Source organism: Anomaloglossus baeobatrachus, chromosome 4 (genome assembly GCF_048569485.1).
Source record: "Anomaloglossus baeobatrachus isolate aAnoBae1 chromosome 4, aAnoBae1.hap1, whole genome shotgun sequence".
Classification (NCBI taxonomy): Eukaryota; Metazoa; Chordata; class Amphibia; order Anura; family Aromobatidae; genus Anomaloglossus; species Anomaloglossus baeobatrachus.
Window position 1 is genome coordinate 62,105,794 of NC_134356.1, and position 18,978 is coordinate 62,124,771.

At 41.1% G+C, this 18,978-nt stretch overlaps 1 protein-coding gene across 1 annotated transcript in view; it reads left to right on the top strand.

The window, feature by feature from the left end:
• The window catches only part of MGAT4B (alpha-1,3-mannosyl-glycoprotein 4-beta-N-acetylglucosaminyltransferase B), a 511,447-nt gene that overhangs the window by 489,391 nt on the left and 3,078 nt on the right, over positions 1 to 18,978 (top strand). The window contains exons 13-14 of the mRNA XM_075344381.1: positions 10,883 to 10,970; positions 18,528 to 18,640. Of these exons, the coding sequence (XP_075200496.1) occupies positions 10,883 to 10,970; positions 18,528 to 18,640 (201 nt within the window). The remainder of the gene's footprint in view (positions 1 to 10,882; positions 10,971 to 18,527; positions 18,641 to 18,978) is intronic.

The following is an 18,978-nucleotide window of genomic DNA, read 5'->3' on the forward strand; positions in this document are numbered from 1 at the left end:
GGAGTCTTATTATGATCTGTCACTTATTTATGAGAGCGAATGACGCATATGATTTCAATTAGTATTTGCTTTGTATTTGCATACAATTAGTTCTTTTGTTTTTTTTTAATGTTTTTCCAGAATTCCATGATTCAGACTATGACAAATAATGTTACTATTGCCAGAAACGCGTCAATCGTTTTACAATGTAAACTACAAATTGTTGATACTATTTTAATGGAAATTCAATAAAAAAAAAAGGGATACATGGGCACAGACAAGATAATAGAGGATTGTTGCTCGCTGGAGCTGAATACTCACTACAATTCGTCTTCTGGAGGAGCACGCACTGTGACTTCAGACCGAGGTACAAAAGCTGTGGGCCAACCAAAAGTTGGGTGATGGTGGGTATCGCCTGGTACAGGGGCAATGGAACTCCTTGTCTCGGTTTGGGATCTCATTGACTCATCGTGCTTTGGCTATGTACCGGGAGTTGCTGTAAGACCGTGCATGGGAGAAATAAAATGAATTGCATCGGTAACCTGCCTAGTTGATTAATGCAACCCACAACCTCCGATATCCATAGCCGAATAGCTTTGATGATCATTAGGGATTGGACTTGTATCTCCACATATACTGCGAATTTACTACTGTTATGTGGGCAAATCCACTGAGTATTACTGAATCTGCAACGAGAGAAAAACTGCAACCTAAATTAACCTTCCATGTCAACTTAAAATCCACTTCGTGCCCGTTTTCCTTGTGGGAGACTTTCCTGACTGCTTGAACATTGATGGTCTAAGTTATGCTAGGCATTTTTGGATTTGGAAAACCCCTTTAACTTGTTTTGTACAAGGAAGGATCTGTTCAGGGAATAAGTAGCTGTACAGCACAAGGAACTTCTGAAAGTCAGAAATCTGAAAATCCATGTATAATTAGTTTGGTAGGTGAGAGGTCTGTGCTGAATCAGAGACTTTCTCCCATGGAAATCAAGTGGAAGTACAACTTCCTGCAAAGATGTTCCGGACAACATGTGCTCAATCTGGGGAAATGCGTTCTCCAATTGTTGAGGTTTGGAGGTCAGCCAGCATCTGGAGAAATGAAGCTTGGCTTACTGTAGATAGGATTTATGTAACAACCAGTCACTTTAGATTTGTGTGATTTTGCTTTTCCAGAAAATTGTGTTTATTGGAGGAGAAGATAAGAATTGGCTGTAGTTATTACTGCTAAGAAAAAGTAATGCGCCAATTAATTTCTGTATATATCTTTATAGGGATCAGAACTTCATTTTTCTGTTACAGAGCACCATAGCCCCTGCATAGACATAGCTTTAAACCTACCTGTTGACAACCTACAGCCACCACTAGGAGGCACATGCTGACCACCTACAGCCACCACTAGGAGGCGCATGTTGACCACCTATAGGAGGCGCATGTTGACCACCTACAGCCACCACCAGGAGGCACATGTTGACCACCTACAGCCACCACCAGGAGGCACATGTTGAAAACCTACAGCCACCACTAGGAGGCGCATGTTAACAACCTACAGCCACCACTAGGAGGCGCATGTTGACCACCTACAGCCACCACCAGGAGGCGCATGTTGGCCACCTACAGCCACCACTAGCAGGCGCATGTTGACCACCTACAGCCACCACTAGGAGGCGCATGTTGACAACCTACAGCCACCACTAAGAGGCGCATGTTGACCACCTACAGCCACCACCAGGAGGCGCATGTTGACCACCTACAGCCACCACTAGGAGGCGAATGTTGACCACCTACAGCCACCACTAGGAGGCGCATGTTGACCACCTACAGCCACCACTAGGAGGCGCATGTTGACAACCTACAGCCACCACTAGGAGGCGCATGTTGACAACCTACAGCCACCACTAGGAGGCACAAAGGAGATAACTGCATACGGTTATTGAAGGTTATTTTTCAAAGATTGGAAGTTAGCCTTTCTCACAACTTGCTGATCCATGTTGGTCCAACCGCTGAGACAGCCATCGATTCTGAGAACGGTCAATGGAGTTGAGGCTAAGCATGTGCACTTCTGCTCATTCACGGTCTGTGGGACAGCGCTGAGCAACTTCTAGCAGTTGCATAGAGCAGAGTTCCCCAACTCCAATACTCAAGGCCCACTAACAGTGCATGTTTTTGGGATTTCCTTAGTATTGCATAGGTGATGGAATCATCACCAGTACAGGGGATTAAACTAAAACTTGTGCAATGCTAAAGAAATCCCAAAAACATGCATTGTTGGTGGGCCTTGAGGATTGGAGTTGGGGAATGGAGCATAAGAGAGGACATGATCAACTTCTGCACTAATTAAAAGGGACTCTGCAGAGCCCAGTTCTCAAATTTGCTGGGAGTCCGAATAGTCAAATCCGTAGGTTGAAGAATAGCTTTCATTCTTGAGTAACTCTGATTTTAGAAAGTCAGTAAATACCATAGTGTATCCCGGGAATATACAAACCCAATTCCAAAAAAAAGCTGAGATGCTGTGTAATATGTAAAGAAAACAAGAATGCAATGATTTGGAAATCTGTCATAGCCATATTATATTCAGAACAAAGAACACAGATGCAAAGTTTGACATTTTTCTATTTCACTTGAAAAACAAAAAACTAATCTAGAAATTGATGGCAGCAACACATCTCCAAAAAAGTTGGGACAGGGCAGTGGCTACCATTGTGTACCCTCTTATTTTTACAAAAATTTGCAAATGTCTGGGTAATGAGGAGACCGATTGCTGGAGTCTTGGGAGAGGAATTTTGTCCCATTCTTGTCGAATGTAGGATTTTTGCTGCTCAAGTCTCAGGGTCTTATTTGTCTGATTTTTATGTTTCATATTGCGCCAAATAGTTTTCTATTGATAAAAGATCTGGACTTCAGGTGACCGAATCATCACCCGGACACTTATCCTATGAAACTATGATTTTGTGATTGACTCTTTATGTGGTTTGTCTTTCTGAAATATGCCAGGCCTTCCCTGAAATAGACATTGTCTCTATGGAGCATACAGTATGTTGTTCTAACACCTCGGTATAATGCTTAGCATTGATAGCAGCTTACTAGATGAGTAAGCTGCCCATGTCTTAGGCACTAGTACAGCAGCCCCTTGCCATCAAATATGCAAGAATTGTGCGCTGATGACAAGCTGGATGGTCCCTCTCCTCATGAGTCCGTAGGACATGGTGTCCAAAGTTTATATAAGGAATTTCACATTTTGATTCATCACTGAACAGTTTTCCATTTTTACCCATTTGACCCAGAGATGTTACCGTTTCTGGATTGTGCTGATATATGGCTTCTTCTTTGCATCATAGAGCTTTTAAATCACATTTGTGTTTGTGAACACTGTTTGATGTGCAATCCTAATGATTTCTTGAATTATTCCTGAGCCCATGCAGTGATTAGTACTACCAAACTATGCCTGTTTTTAATACAGTCTTGCCTGAGGACGTATAATTTACGAGCATCCAATATTGACTGTCGGCCTCATCTTTTGGGCATTTCTCCAGAATATGATTATCCCTTCAGCTACAGTAGTATGTAATATCATCAAAAGATTCACAAACTGTTTATAATTTTATATTGAGGAATGTTTTTCTGAAATTATTCCAGAATTTTTAGACTCATTTGCTTACAGTTTAGTGAACCTTTGACCATCTTTCCTTCTGAGAGACTCTGCCTCTCTAACATGCTCTTTTTCTACACAATCATGTGATTTAATAAAAACATGACTCTCCAGATGTTTGCATTAGTACAGCTTACTTTTCCAGTGTTTTGTTAAATCTGTCCCAACTTTTTTGAGATGTGTCGCTGTCATCACTTTCTACCTGGCTTAGTTTTTGGAAAAATATCTCACTTTCACCTTCTGATCTGTGCTCTATGTTCTGTTGTGAATAACATATGGCTAGAAGAGATTTTCAAATCATTATTGTTGTTTTCAAATTTTACTTAATATCCCAACTTTTTTTTGAAGCCCAGGACATACCATAATATATACCGGGGATATATATCATTAGTGGAGCCTAGTAAGTACCATAATGTATACCGGCAATATATAACATTAGTGTAGCCTGGTAAATACCCTAGTGTATACCAGTGATATTTATCACTAGTGGAACCCAGTAAATACCATAGTGTTGTATACTTGGGATACCGTATTTTTCGGACCATAATACGCACTTTTTTTCACCCAAATGTTGGGGGAAAGTGGGGGGTGCGTCTAATGGTCTGAATGTAGGGCATGGCTGCGGGGAATGAGGGTGCTGCAGTGGAGCGGGTCATCGGGGGCACGAGCAGGCAGCAGCAGCGCCTGCCGTGACCACGTGGGCCCGCTCATTACATATGCACACCCATCTCTCAGCGCTGAAGCCGGGGCTGATAGGTGGGCGGGATGATGGGCGGGGATGCGCGCATAATTAACAGCCGGCCGTGATCACCCTTGGCAACTACAGCCTCGAGTGATCATGCTCGGCTGTATTCACTGCTCCCCGCACATCATCATCAATGTGGGGATCAGTGAATCAATGTACTCACCGTTCCCCTGCAGCATCGCAATGTCCTCCAGTCTGCCTGCCGCGCTGTGTGGACTGGAGACTAGCGGTGCTCACAGCGATGACGTCATCGCTGTGCGCACGTGTGTCTTCACAGCCGCGCCGGCAGACTGGAGGACAATACATCGCAGTGCTGCAGGGAACGTGGCCGGCTCAACACAGTATTGCCGGCACAGACAGGAGGAGGAGCAACGCTGCGTGGAACGAGGAAAGGTGAGTGTAAACGTTTATTTTTTGTGTGTGCCGCAGGATGGGGGTATATGAGCAGGATGATGGGGGTATATGAACGGGATGATGGCATAAAGCAGGATGATGGGGGTATATGAGCAGGATGGGGCCATATATCAGGATGATGGGAGTATATGAACAGGATGATGGGGTTATATGAGCAGGATGATGGGGTTATATGAGCAGGATGATGGGGTTATATGAGCAGGATGATGGGGTTATATGAGCAGGATGATGGGGGTATATGAGCAGGATGATGGGGGTATATGAGCAGGATGATGGGGGTATATGAGCAGGATGATGGGGGTATATGAGCAGGATGATGGGGGTATATGAGCAGGATGATGGGGGTATATGAGCAGGATGATGGCGTATATAGCAGGATGGGAGCACATACCAGGATGCAGTATAAAGCAAGATGGGGCTATCCCAGGATGAGGGACATAAATATATACACAGGGCATGAGGATCATTACCAGGATTGGGGTACATTAGTAGAGAATTTGGGGATATTACCCCCATAATAGTGTCAGCAGCCGATCCTCGCCCCATAACAGTGTGTCATGACCACAGTTTTTGCTTAAAATTTTATTTTCCTTCTCTAAAACCAGGGTGCGTCTTATGGTCCGGTGCATCTTATAGTCCGAAAAATACGGTATATATCACTAGTGGAGCCTAGTAAATACCCTAGTGTATACCGGGGATATCTATATCACTAGTGGAGCTCAGTAAATATTATTATTATTATTATTTATTATTATAGCGCCATTTATTCCATGGCGCTTTACAAGTGAAAGAGGGTATACGTACAACAATCATTAACAGTACAAGACAGACTGGTATAGGAGGAGAGAGGACCCTGCCCGCGAGGGCTCACAGTCTACAGGGAATGGGTGATGTTGTATACCAGGGATATATAGGATTAGTGTAGCCCAGTAAATACCGCAGTGTATACCAGGGATATATATCACTAGTGGAACCCAATAATTACCATAGTGTTGTATACCGGGGATATATATCACTAGTGCAGCCCAGTAAATACACTAGTGTATGCAAGGGATGTACGGTATATCACTAGTGGAGCTCAGTAAATACCATAGTGTTGTATAATGGGGATATAGATCACTAGTGGAGCTCAGTAAATACCATAGTGTTGTATAATGGGGATATATATCACTAGTAGAGCTCAGTAAATACCATAGTGTTGTATACTGGGGATATATATCACTAGTGCAGCCCAGTAAATACCATAGTGTTGTATAATGATATACAGTATATCACTAGTGGGGCCCAGTACAAACATTATAATGAAACACTGCAAAGTGCCCTGGATGAAGTAGCATCTCCTCCTACACATAGAACAACTTGTATCAGACGGCGGCAATCCTGGCACATACTATAAACCCGTTTTCTCCAGCGCTGCTCATGGTGCGCTGAACGTCTGTGGAGAAAATCTAATCTGGCCGAAGATTTCATCCATTATAAGCTTATGCTTAAATTATACAACACTGCCCTCCACCTCACCAAACAGGCTTACTTCAACACCCTCATCACCTCACTATCCAACAATCATAAACGACTCTGACACTTTTCATTCCCTCCTCTGTCCAAGACTCCCGGCCCCAACCACCAACCTCAGCGCGGATGATCTGGCCAATTATTTTAAAGAAAAAATTGACACTAACTGACAGGAAATGTTCTCCCAGTTTCCTATTATCATGTATTCTCTGCCCTCCTGCACTTCATCTAGCTCATTTTCTGTTTTTGAACCATTCACAGAAGAAGGTTATGGCAGGCTGCTTGCATCTTCACGCCTTACTACCTGCACCAGTGACCCTATTCCCTCACATCTCCTTCAGGCCCTCGCCCCGGCTGTCTCAACTCACTTAACTAAAATATTTAACCTCTATCATCTGATGTCTTTCCCTCTTCCCTCACTTACACTACTAGTATACACCTACTATTAAAAAAACATCCCTGGACCAAAACTGTCCTGCTATCTGCAGACCGGTCTCTAATCTCCCCTTCATCTCTAAACTTCTGGAACGCTTGATCCAGTCCCGTCTAATCCGCTATCTGTCAGATATCTCTCTTTGACCCTTTACAATCCGGTTTCCACTCCTTAAGGTACCGTCACACATAACGAGATCGCTAGCGAGATCGCAGCTGAGTCACTGTTTTGGTGACGCAGTAGCGATCCCGTTAGCGATCTTATGTGTGACACTTACCAGCGATCAGGCCCCTGCTGTGAGATCGCTGGTCGTTGCAGAATGGTCCAGGCCATTTTCTTCAAAGGCGATGTCCTGCTGGGCAGGACACATCGCTGTGTTTGACACTGTGTGACAGGGTCACAGTGACTGCTGAGATCGTTATACAGGTCGCTGCTGCGACCTGTATTGTTTCTGCATCGCTGGTAAGATCTGACTGTGTGACATCTCACCTGCGACCTCCCAGCGACTTACTTGCGATCCCTATCAGGTCGCATCGTTTTCGGGATCGCTGGTAAGTCGTTGTGTGTGACTGGGCCTTTACACGCTACTGAAACTGCTCTTACTAATATCTCTAATGATCTGCTAACAGCTAAACCTAAGGCTGGAGTCACACTTGCGTGTATCTCGCGAGAGTCTCGCATTGCATCACCCGGCATTGCCTGATGCTCTCAGGACAGGAGTGTCTCAGCTGCATAGAAATACATGCAGCCGACCGGCTCCTGTCAGGAGAGTGTGCGGCCGTGCCGGGTGATACAATGCGAGACTCTCGCGAGATACGCGCAAGTGTGACTCCGGCCTAATAGTCACTGCTCTCTGCTGATTCTCCTGGACTCAAGGATACCATTCTCTCTTGGTTCTCCTAATATCTCTCTGACTGCACCTTCCCTGTATCTTTTTGCCAGCTCCTCTTACTGTCAGGGTTCCTCAGGGTGCAGTCCTAGACCCCGTCCTCTTCTCTCTATACACCGCCACTATTGGACAAACCATCAATAGATTTGGCTTCCAGTACCATCTGTATGCTGATGGTACCCAATTGTTCACATCGTCCCCTGACCTCACTCCTGCATTACTACAAAATACCAGCGAGTCTGTCTGCTGTCTCCAACATCATGTCGTCCCCCTATCTAAAACTAAATCTGTTAAAAACTGAACTTATCAGGTTTCCTCTCTCAACTAACCTTCCTAAACCCAACCCCCATGCCCGCTGTCTTGGGCTTATATTTGACTCCGATCTCTCCTTCACTCCCTACATCCGCTCACTCACTTGCTCATGTCGCCTCCACCTCACAAACCTCTTTAGAATGCAACCTTATTTTTATCATTGTCTCTGCAAAAACTCTTAATGTCGCTCTTATTCAGTCTTGTCTGGTCTTATGCAACTCTCTAGTAATTGGTCTCCCTCTTACTAAACTCTCCCCTCTCCAAGCCATCCTGAATACAGCAGCCAGGATCATATTCCTCTCCAACTGCTACACCGATGCCTCCACCCTGTGCCAGTCATTGCACTGGTTGCCCATCCGCTTCAGAGTACAATATAAACTTATCACTCTAACCCACAAGGCTCTCCTCTCCACAGTTCTGCACCGCCGCATATCTTTTTCTTTTTTTTCTGTTTATCACCCTAATTGTGCCCTCTGTTCTGCTAATGACCGAAGACTGTCATCTTCAATAATCCTAACCTCCACCTCCCATCTCCAACACTTCTCAGGAGCTGCGCCAATTCTCTGGAACGCACTACTAAGAACAATTTACTTCATTCCCAATACCTTCAATTTTAAACATGACCTTTAAAATTTATTTCTTCAGTCTGATCTATCGCCTTGCCTCGCTTATCTAACTATTCCCATTCTGCCCATACAATATTTTCTTCAAAACTTGGCCCTTGTTATCATCTGTTTTCACTGCATGAACCGGTCATCACCTAGTATTTGTACAAATTCTAGCTGATGACCAGTTCATGCAGTGAAATATGAATAAACTATTTTTTTTGATGGCTGGTCCATACCATTCCAGCACTTTTACCAGTTACCCTTCATGCTTGCCCATTTTCCTAATAGTCTGTAAGCTTGCGAGCAGGAACCTTACTCCTTTTGGTATGTGTTGAATTGTGTCACTCTGTAATGTCTTATATTGTCTGTATATGTCTCCTTGAATTGAAAAGTTCTGTGAAATATGGGGCGCTATATAAATAAAAATGTATTATGAATACCTGGGATATATATCACTAGTGGAGTCTACTGAATACCATAATGTATAACGGGAATATATATCACTAGTGGAGCCCAGTACATACCATAATATATACTGGGGCTATATATCACTAGTGGAGCAAAGTACATACCATAATGTATACCGAGATATGCATCACTAGTGGAGCCCAGTACATACCATAATATATACTGGGAATATATATCACTAGTGGAGCAAAGTACATACCATAATGTATACCGAGATATGCATCACTAGTGGAGCCCAGTACATACCATAATATATACTGGGGCTATATATCACTAGTGGAGCAAAGTACATACCATAATGTATACCGAGATATACATCACTAGTGGAGCACAGTACATATCATAGTGGTGTATACCGTGATATATATCACTAGTGGAGCCCAGTACATGTCATAGTGGTGTATACCGTGATATATATCACTAGTGGCGCACAGTACATATCATAGTGGTGTATACCGTGATATATATCACTAGTGGAGCCCAGTACATGTCATAGTGGTGTATACCGTGATATATATCACTAGTGGAGCACAGTACATATCATAGTGGTGTATACCGTGATATATATCACTAGTGGAGCCCAGTACATGTCATAGTGGTGTATACCGTGATATATATCACTAGTGGAGCCCAGTACATGTCATAGTGGTGTATACCGTGATATATATCACTAGTGGAGCACAGTACGTATCATAGTGGTGTATACCAAGTATATGTATCACTAGTGGAGCTTAGTACATATTATAGTGTATATCAAGGATATACATCACTAGTGGAGCCCAGTACCTAACATATTGTATACTGGGGCTATATATCCTAAGAGGATGTCTGTTCTTAGTGATGCAGTAATGTATTTTAAAGATATATATTCAGAATGAGGAATATTTTGCACATCGCTGCTCACCAGAGTCTCAGATCTCCGAGGCACAGACGGCTCTCGATAAAACATACACCAATATTTTCGTTTGCTATAATTTCAATAGTAAATCTCCTGTAGGTGAAGAAATGAATTGCCTGTCTATGCAGTTTACATGGCAGTATTTTCAAGTTAACGGCTTCCTGCGCGCTGCGTGGCACATATAAAGCACGGTAATAAAAAAAAAAAAAAACGCACAAAGATATATCTTGTTTTGCAGCGGACTGAACTTATCTGAGGATCTGTAATATACAGATAAATTGGCCTTTGTGCTACATCTCTGGAGCTTTTTTTCTTTAGCTATTAATGTATCGGCCATGAATGGCGGCTCTGCTGGGGATGATCCCTTCATCTACAGGACCATACTGCCATCTAGTGGCTGCTGTGACTATCATCTGTTGGAGTTGGTGTATTTTGGGGACTAGTAATTAATACAGTAGAATGAATGTATTTCCTCTCTTATTTGGATTCTTTTATCTGTTTAATCAGAGAGTAGCATAATGTAGGGGCAGAGACACTGATTCTGGCAATATGCTTGCAGTAGTCTTTAAAAAAAACAAAACACTGTTTTATCTGCAGGAGGTTATCACTAGAAATCCACTTGGCCTGCTGCCAGGTAGACCAATCACAACCCCACCACTAGTTGGCATCTGTGAGCTCTACAGAGCACACTGTGCAGATAGGGGGACCAGGTAAGCTTTGCAGAGGTCACTGTGCATGGAGGGGGACCAGGTGAGCTGTGACCATCCCCTGTTGTGAGTGATGGCTTCTGTGTTTTCTATAGATAGGTATTATTTTTTATTATAATCCGGACTGCAGTGTATGATAACAATTTGGTTTCTGGGAAGAATCTGTACAGTCAAGGCTCAGCCGTCTAGAGTGAAAACTGCAAGATTTCAGGATCTCTTCTATTGCAGTACATACTAAATGTTAATTCTTTTTTTTTTTCTTCCCCCAGAGTCTTCAGTCAGACAAAGAAGCTTTACATGAAGGACGGGGTAAACCTTCTAAATACCATCGGACGCCAGATGGATATTTTCAAATAGGTGACCTGTCATACCTGTACGAGGGGAATGTGGGGACTGATGGGCGTCCAGTGTTCTCTTCCGCTGTTCTCCTACTTGTGCTGTAATGCCGACCACAGACACAGATTTTACCAGTTACCAATCAACATCCCTGCCAAATGTCAGATTATCAAATTCCATTAAATTGTTTCTGATATTGATAAACCATTGAAAACAAATTGAATTATATCTGAAGGGATTGTCCGAGAAATAAATATTAATTACTTCTGGTAGATCTCCTGAAAAATAGGAATTAATGCAATTAAAATGTTATCATAATATGTCCTTGGTCAAGTGCAGGTCTATAGAGCAGCCTCAGGGACTGAATCCAACCAGTGCCAGTTGTACTATACAGCTGGCACCTGCAACTAACAGTAGTGAGCAGAGTTTGCTCCGATCGCTGCTGATTAACCATTTAAAGGGAATCTGTCACCAAGTTTTTGCTACCCAACCTCTGAGAACAACATAATGAAGAGCCAGAGACCCTGATTCCAGTGTTGTATCACTTACTGAGCTGCTTTCTGTTCTTTTGATAATCACATTTTCATTTTCTGCAGTTCTAGCAGATATTTGAATGGGGAGTTGTATAACCTGCCTACACTAATGATTGGCAGCTTTCTGCTCATATACAATGTACAGAGAAAGCTGCCATTCAGTGGTGGGGTGGTGTTATACCGAGCTCATGAATATGCTGGACTACCTGCAGCATGCAAAGTAGTCCTGTAATGATAAGTTCCTGCTGATAAATCAGTGATTTTATCAAAATGACACGAAGCAGCCCAGTAAGTGACACACCGCTGGAATCCGGGGCTCTGTCTCTACATTATACTGCTCTCAGGATTAGATGGCAAAAACCTGGTGACTGATTCAATCTAAATGGCCTGACTGCATAGGGCAATGGTTTCCGGCACCTATCGGGCCCTGTGCGACAAGATCTTTGAGACCCGATGGCTTGCCATGGCTTCATAGGAGATTAGTAAATTTGATATGTACTACACGACGTCAAATACAGTATTTTAAAATATAAAAGAAACAGATTGATTTGCAGATTCAAGTCTCCTAGAGAAAAGATGAAGAAAAATTTTGTAAAAGAAAAATGTAAAAAAAAAAAAATTTGTTTTAACTCAAAAATAAAAGGTAAAACACCTATTTGGTATCATCACATCTGTAAAAATTGATCTATCAAAACATAAAATGATTCATACCATACTTGTAATTTTTCAGTTGCTCCCTCCAAATAATGCCATGAAAAAAAACATTAAAGGAAATCTGTCAGCAGGTTTTTGATATTTAATCTGAGAGCAGCATGATGTAGGGACAGAGACTCTTATTTCAATGGTGTCACTTATTCTGTGTGCAATACAATCAGTGTTTTATCAGCAGGAGATTATCACTGCAGGACTACAGCTCACATGTCAGGCTAGACTGTGTAATCCCGCCCCCAGAACTGATTAGTAGCTTGTTGACAATGTCCATGGTACACAGAAAGCTGCCAATCTGGAGTGTGGGTGAGATTATACAGGCCTTTGCATTCTAAGCACTGTTACAGCTACAGTAGAGAAAACTGGGATTATGACAAAACTACACCAAGCTGTCCAGTAAGTGACAAATCTCTGGAATGGGACTCTGTCTGCCCCTACATCATACTGAATTCATATTACATAACAAAAACCTTCTAACAAAAGTTCTTTAAAAATTATCCTGTTTGTAGCCCAAAACGACATTTATTAATAAAAATGTTAGCAAAAATCAAGCCATAACCAAATATAAACAAAACATAAATAAATATACCGGTATACAGTATATATATATATAATATATGATTCTCCTCCTGGTCTACCATACACCCTTGCCTATTATATCTGGGTTGTATATATATATCTATATATAGTACATTTGTTGTATAGCTGGGATCAAATCGAGCATGCAGAATAAAGATAATTCGCAAACAAAAAAAAGTAATTGGCTCGTGGAACACAACTGAAATATAAAAAAAAATATTTGGCTCCGAAACAAAAACTGGCATCAACAAGAAAAGGATTTTTTTTATATATATCTATGTATGTATGTATGTATATATATGTATGTATATGTATATATATATATATTTATATATATATATATATATATATATACATATACATACACGCGCGCTCTCTCTCTCTCTCATATATATATATATATATATATATATATATATATATATATATATATATATAATATATGTGTGTGTGTATATATATATATATATATATATATATATACTGTACTACCCGGCTTCGCCCGGGTTAATAACTGCTGTTAACAAAATAGAATGTATTAACAAAAATGTATTCTGCACACAAACAACTAGATATAAGTGTAATTATAATGTCTGTCTCCCCCTCTGTATATATCTCTGTCTCTGTCTCTTTCTCCGTCTGTCTCTCTATCTCTTTCAGTCTCTCTCTGTCACTTTCCCTGACTGTCTCTTTCCCTCTCTTTCCCTGTCTGTCTGTTTCCCTGTTTCTCTGTCTGTCTCTTTGTCTGTCTATCTCTTTACCTGTCTGTCTGTCTCTTAACCTGTCTCTGTCTTTCCCTTTCTTTCCATGTCTGTCTCTTTCCTTGTCAGTCTGTCTCTTTGTCTGTGTCTGTCTCTTTCCCTGTCTGTGTCTGCCTCTTTCCCTGGCTGCATTGTGACATGCCAACATTCCATATAAGGGCGTGGCTGCGCATTCTTCTTAAGTTCTGGCTGCAGTGTGGGTCCTAGCTCCATTCGCTTTAATGGAGGCAGGTTTTTTGGTGAATAACTGTAAAGAGCGGGGTTAAAATCTCCCCTCAAAACATAGCCTATGACGCTCTCGGGGTCCAGAAGTGTGAGTGTGCAAATTTTTGTGGCTATAGCTGCGACGGTGCAGAAGCCAATCCCGGACATACATACACACATACATACAACATACACACATTCAGCTTTATATATTAGATTTATATATATACTGTATATTTTTTTTTTTTAAATAATTTTGGCAAAAAACTATATACATTTGTTGTATAGCCAGGATCGAATCAACATGCAGAATAAAGATAATCATAAATAAAAAACATTAATGGCTTGTGGAGCACAACTATGACATATAAAAAAACCAAAAAAATATTTGGCTTTGAAACAAAAACTAGCATCAACAAGAAAAGGAATATATATATATATATATATATATATGTGTGTATGTGTAATATATATATGTACAGTTAGGTCCAGAAATATTTGGACAGTGACACAAGTTTTGTTATTTTAGCTGTTTACAAAAACATGTTCAGAAATACAATTATATATATAATATGGGCTGAAAGTGCACACTCCCAGCTGCAATATGAGAGTTTTCACATCCAAATCGGAGAAAGGGTTTAGGAATCATAGCTCTGTAATGCATAGCCTCCTCTTTTTCAAGGGACCAAAAGTAATTGGACAAGGGACTCTAAGGGCTGTAATTAACTCTGAAGGCGTCTCCCTCGTTAACCTGTAATCAATGAAGTAGTTAAAAGGTCTGGGGTTGATTACAGGTGTGTGGTTTTGTATTTGGAAGCTGTTGCTGTGACCAGACAACATGCGGTCTAAGGAACTCTCAATTGAGGTGAAGCAGAACATCCTGAGGCTGAAAAAAAAGAAAAAATCCATCAGAGAGATAGCAGACATGCTTGGAGTAGCAAAATCAATAGTCGGGTACATTCTGAGAAAAAAGGAATTGACTGGTGAGCTTGGGAACTCAAAAAGGCCTGGGCGTCCATGGATGACAACAGTGGTGGATGATCGCCGCATACTTTCTTTGGTGAAGAAGAACCGTTCACAACATCAACTGAAGTCCAGAACACTCTCAGTGAAGTAGGTGTATCTGTCTCTAAGTCAACAGTAAAGAGAAGACTCCATGAAAGTAAATACAAACGGTTCACATCTAGATGCAAACCATTCATCAATTCCAAAACTAGACAGGCCAGAGTTAAATTTGCTGAAAAACACCTCATGAAGCCAGCTCAGTTCTGGAAAAGTATTCTATGGACAGATGAGACAAAGATCAACCTGTACCAGAATGATGGGAAGAAAAAAGTTTGGAGAAGAAAGGGAACGGCACATGATCCAAGGCACACCACATCCTCTGTAAAACATGGTGCAGGCAACATGATGGCATGGGCATGCATGGCTTTCAATGGCACTGGGTCACTTGTGTTTATTGATGACATAACAGCAGACAAGAGTAGCCGGTACCGGGATATACTTTCAGCCCAGATTCAGCCAAATGCCGCAAAGCTGATCGGACGGCGCTTCATAGTACAGATGGACAATGACCCCAAGCATACAGCCAAAGCTACCCAGGAGTTCATGAGTGCAAAAAAGTGGAACATTCTGCAATGGCCAAGTCAATCACCAGATCTTAACCCAATTGAGCATGCATTTCACTTGCTCAAATCCAGACTTAAGATGGAAAGACCCACAAACAAGCAAGACCTGAAGGCTGCGGCTGTAAAGGCCTGGCAAAGCATTAAGAAGGAGGAATCCCAGCGTTTGGTGATGTCCATGGGTTCCAGACTTAAGGCAGTGATTGCCTCCAAAGGATTCGCAACAAAATATTGAAAATATAAATATTTTGTTTGGGTTTGATTTATTTGTCCAATTACTTTTGACCTCCTAAAATGTGGAGTGTTTGTAAAGAAATGTGTACAATTCCTACAATTTCTATCAGATATTTTTGTTCAAACCTTCAAATTAAACGTTACAATCTGCACTTGAATTCTGTTGTAGAGGTTTCATTTCAAATCCAATGTGGTGGCATGCAGAGCCCAACTCGCGAAAATTGTGTCACTGTCCAAATATTTCTGGACCTAACTGTATATATGTGTATATATATGTGTGTGTGTGTGTGTGTGTGTGTATATGTGTGTGTGTATGTATATGTATATATGTGTATATATATATATATATATATATATGTGTGTATATATATATATAATATTGTGTATATACAGTGCCTACAAGTAGTATTCAACCCCCTGCAGATTTTCACATTCGGAATTAACTTGGCATTGTGACATTTGGACTGTAGATCAGCCTGGAAGTGTGAAATGCACTGCAGCAAAAAAGAATGTTATTTCTTTTTTTTTTTTTTTTTTTTTAAATTGTGAAAAGTTTTTATTCAGAGGGTCATTTATTATTCAACCCCTCAAACCACCAGAATTCTGTTTGGTCCCCCTAAAGTATTAAGAAGTATTTCAGGCACAAAGAACAATGAGCTTCACATGTTTGGATTAATTATCTCTTTTTCCAGCCTTTTCTGACTAATTAAGACCCTCCCCAAACTTTTGAACAGCACTCATACATGGTCAACATGGGAAAGACAAAGGAGCATTCCAAGGCCATCAGAGACAAGATCGTGGAGGGTCACAAGGCTGGAAAGGGGTACAAAACCCTTTCCAAGGAGTTGGGCCTACCTGTCTCCACTGTTGGGAGCATCATCCGGAAGTGGAAGGCTTATGGAACTACTGTTAGCCTTCCACGGCCTGGACAGCCTTTGAAAGTTTCCTCCCGTGCTGAGGCCAGGCTTGTCCGAAGAGTCAAGGCTAACCCAAGGACAACAAGGAAGGAGCTCCGGGAAGATCTCATGTCAGTGGGGACATTGGTTTCAGTCAATACGATAAGTAACGTACTCCACCGCAATGGTCTCCTTTCCAGATGAGCCCGTAAGGTACCTTTACTTTCAAAGTGTCATGTCAAGGCTCGTCTACAGTTTGCTCATGATCACTTGGAGGACTCTGAGACAGACTGGTTCAAGGTTCTCTGATCTGATGAGACCAAGATCGAGATCTTTGGTGCCAACCACACACGTGACGTTTGGAGACTGGATGGCACTGCATACGACCCCAAGAATACTATCCCTACAGTCAAGCATGGTGGTGGCAGCATCATGCTGTGGGGCTGTTTCTCAGCCAAGGGGCCTGGCCATCTGGTCCGCATCCATGGGAAGATGGATAGCACGGCCTACCTGGAGATTTTGGCCAAGAACCTCTGCTCCTCCATCAAGGATCTTAAGATGGTTCGTCATTTCATCTTCCAACAAGACAACGACCCAAAGCACACAGCCAAGAAAACCAAGGCCTGGTTCAAGAGGGAAAAAATCAAGGTGTTGCAGTGGCCTAGTCAGTCTCCTGACCTTAACCCAATTGAAAACTTGTGGAAGGAGCTCAAGATTAAAGTCCACATGAGACACCCAAAGAACCTAGATAACTTGGAGAAGATCTGCATGGAGGAGTGGGCCAAGATAACTGCAGAGACCTGTGCCGGCCTGATCAGGTCTTATAAAAGACGATTATTAGCTGTAATTGCAAACAAGGGTTATTCCACAAAATATTAAACCTAGGGGTTGAATAATAATTGACCCACACTTTTATGTTGAAAATTTATTAAAATTTAACTGAGCAACATAACTTGTTGGTTTGTAAGATTTATGCATCTGTTAATAAATCCTGCTCTTGTTTGAAGTTTGCAGGCTCTAACTTATTTGCATCTTATCAAACCTGCTAAATCTGCAGGGGGTTGAATACTACTTGTAGGCACTGTATATATGAGAGAGACACACACACATTTTATATATATATATATATATATATATATATATATGTATGTATGTATGTATGTATGTATGTATATATATATATATATATATATATATATATATATATATATATATATATATATATATATAAAATGTGTGTGTGTAAAATATATATTTTTTGTGGTTCCCCTGACTCCCCGTCCTTGTCTCATGCGCTGTGCCTGCATTGTCTATACACACTGTGCTGTGATCAGGGCTCGTGGATTGCCAGAGCTCAGTGTGTATAGAGGATGCGGGAAGCCATTTTTGCAAGCTCCGTCACACTACTTACTACTCAATAGAAGTAATTATGTTTTGTTTTTACTTTTCAAGGAGTTTAGATCAGAAGGATAATTTGTAGGCAAATCCAAAAATAATTCCGTTTGGCAGGTTAATGTTTGTGCACCTGTTATTACAAGCTGCAGTGCTTAGTATTGTATCAGTGAATGTATGGAGCACAAACTCCCCTTGTAATAAAGTCCGGCTCATAGATTACCAGCTAACTAGCCCTGTCATTGCTAAAAGGAGATCTCACACCAATGGCAGTGTGGAAAATGTTATGTCATGCATGAATATTTCTGGTATTAATAACTTTTAATGACACTTATTAGCCACAAATTCAATTACATTTATTAAATTAAGAAAACTTTCCTAATTACATTTTGGAATCAGAAGTGATGGTATAGAGTATCCTTCCGGCTGTAATATTAATGATCGGGTAATAACTGCATCTGATTAGCTAATATTCAATTACAGAGTCAAATCTTGGGTTCAGTTTATAAATTGCTAGAAATTAAATATAAGCAATAATTACGAAATTTGGGCCATTGATGGACTCTATAGATGTTATCATTTTAATAATGTTTTTTTTTTTTACTCTGTTTTTATACTTTACTTTTGATCTTTGTTTCCTCTTTAGGCTCATTCAATAAGGGCATAGCCGAAGGAGAAGTGGATTCTTCGTTTGGGCCACTAGAGGCGCTGCGTCTCTGTATTCAGACAGATTCTCCAGTATGGGTCATTTTAAGTGAGGTATGTGGGGAAGAAAAATGTGTTTTATGCACAAAAGAATATTGTAGATTGCCATTTCTTTCTCATTTTTGTTATTTTCAAACTTTATCTTTAAGACCTTGTTTTCCATTGGGTTCTTGTACTGAGATCTATATAAAATCGGACAACTGTCTGCACCACATGCATGAGAATGGGTTTTTGCAGTCCATTGGGACCCTCGAAAGTGATTGAATGCTTGCATATCCCATATGAAGTAGTATGGATCATCACTCTTCAGTCACCTCTCCAACTAAATCTACCTATTCACAGTTGATAAACTATGCAGATTTCCAATATACTCTTTGCATCAATTCTTTACC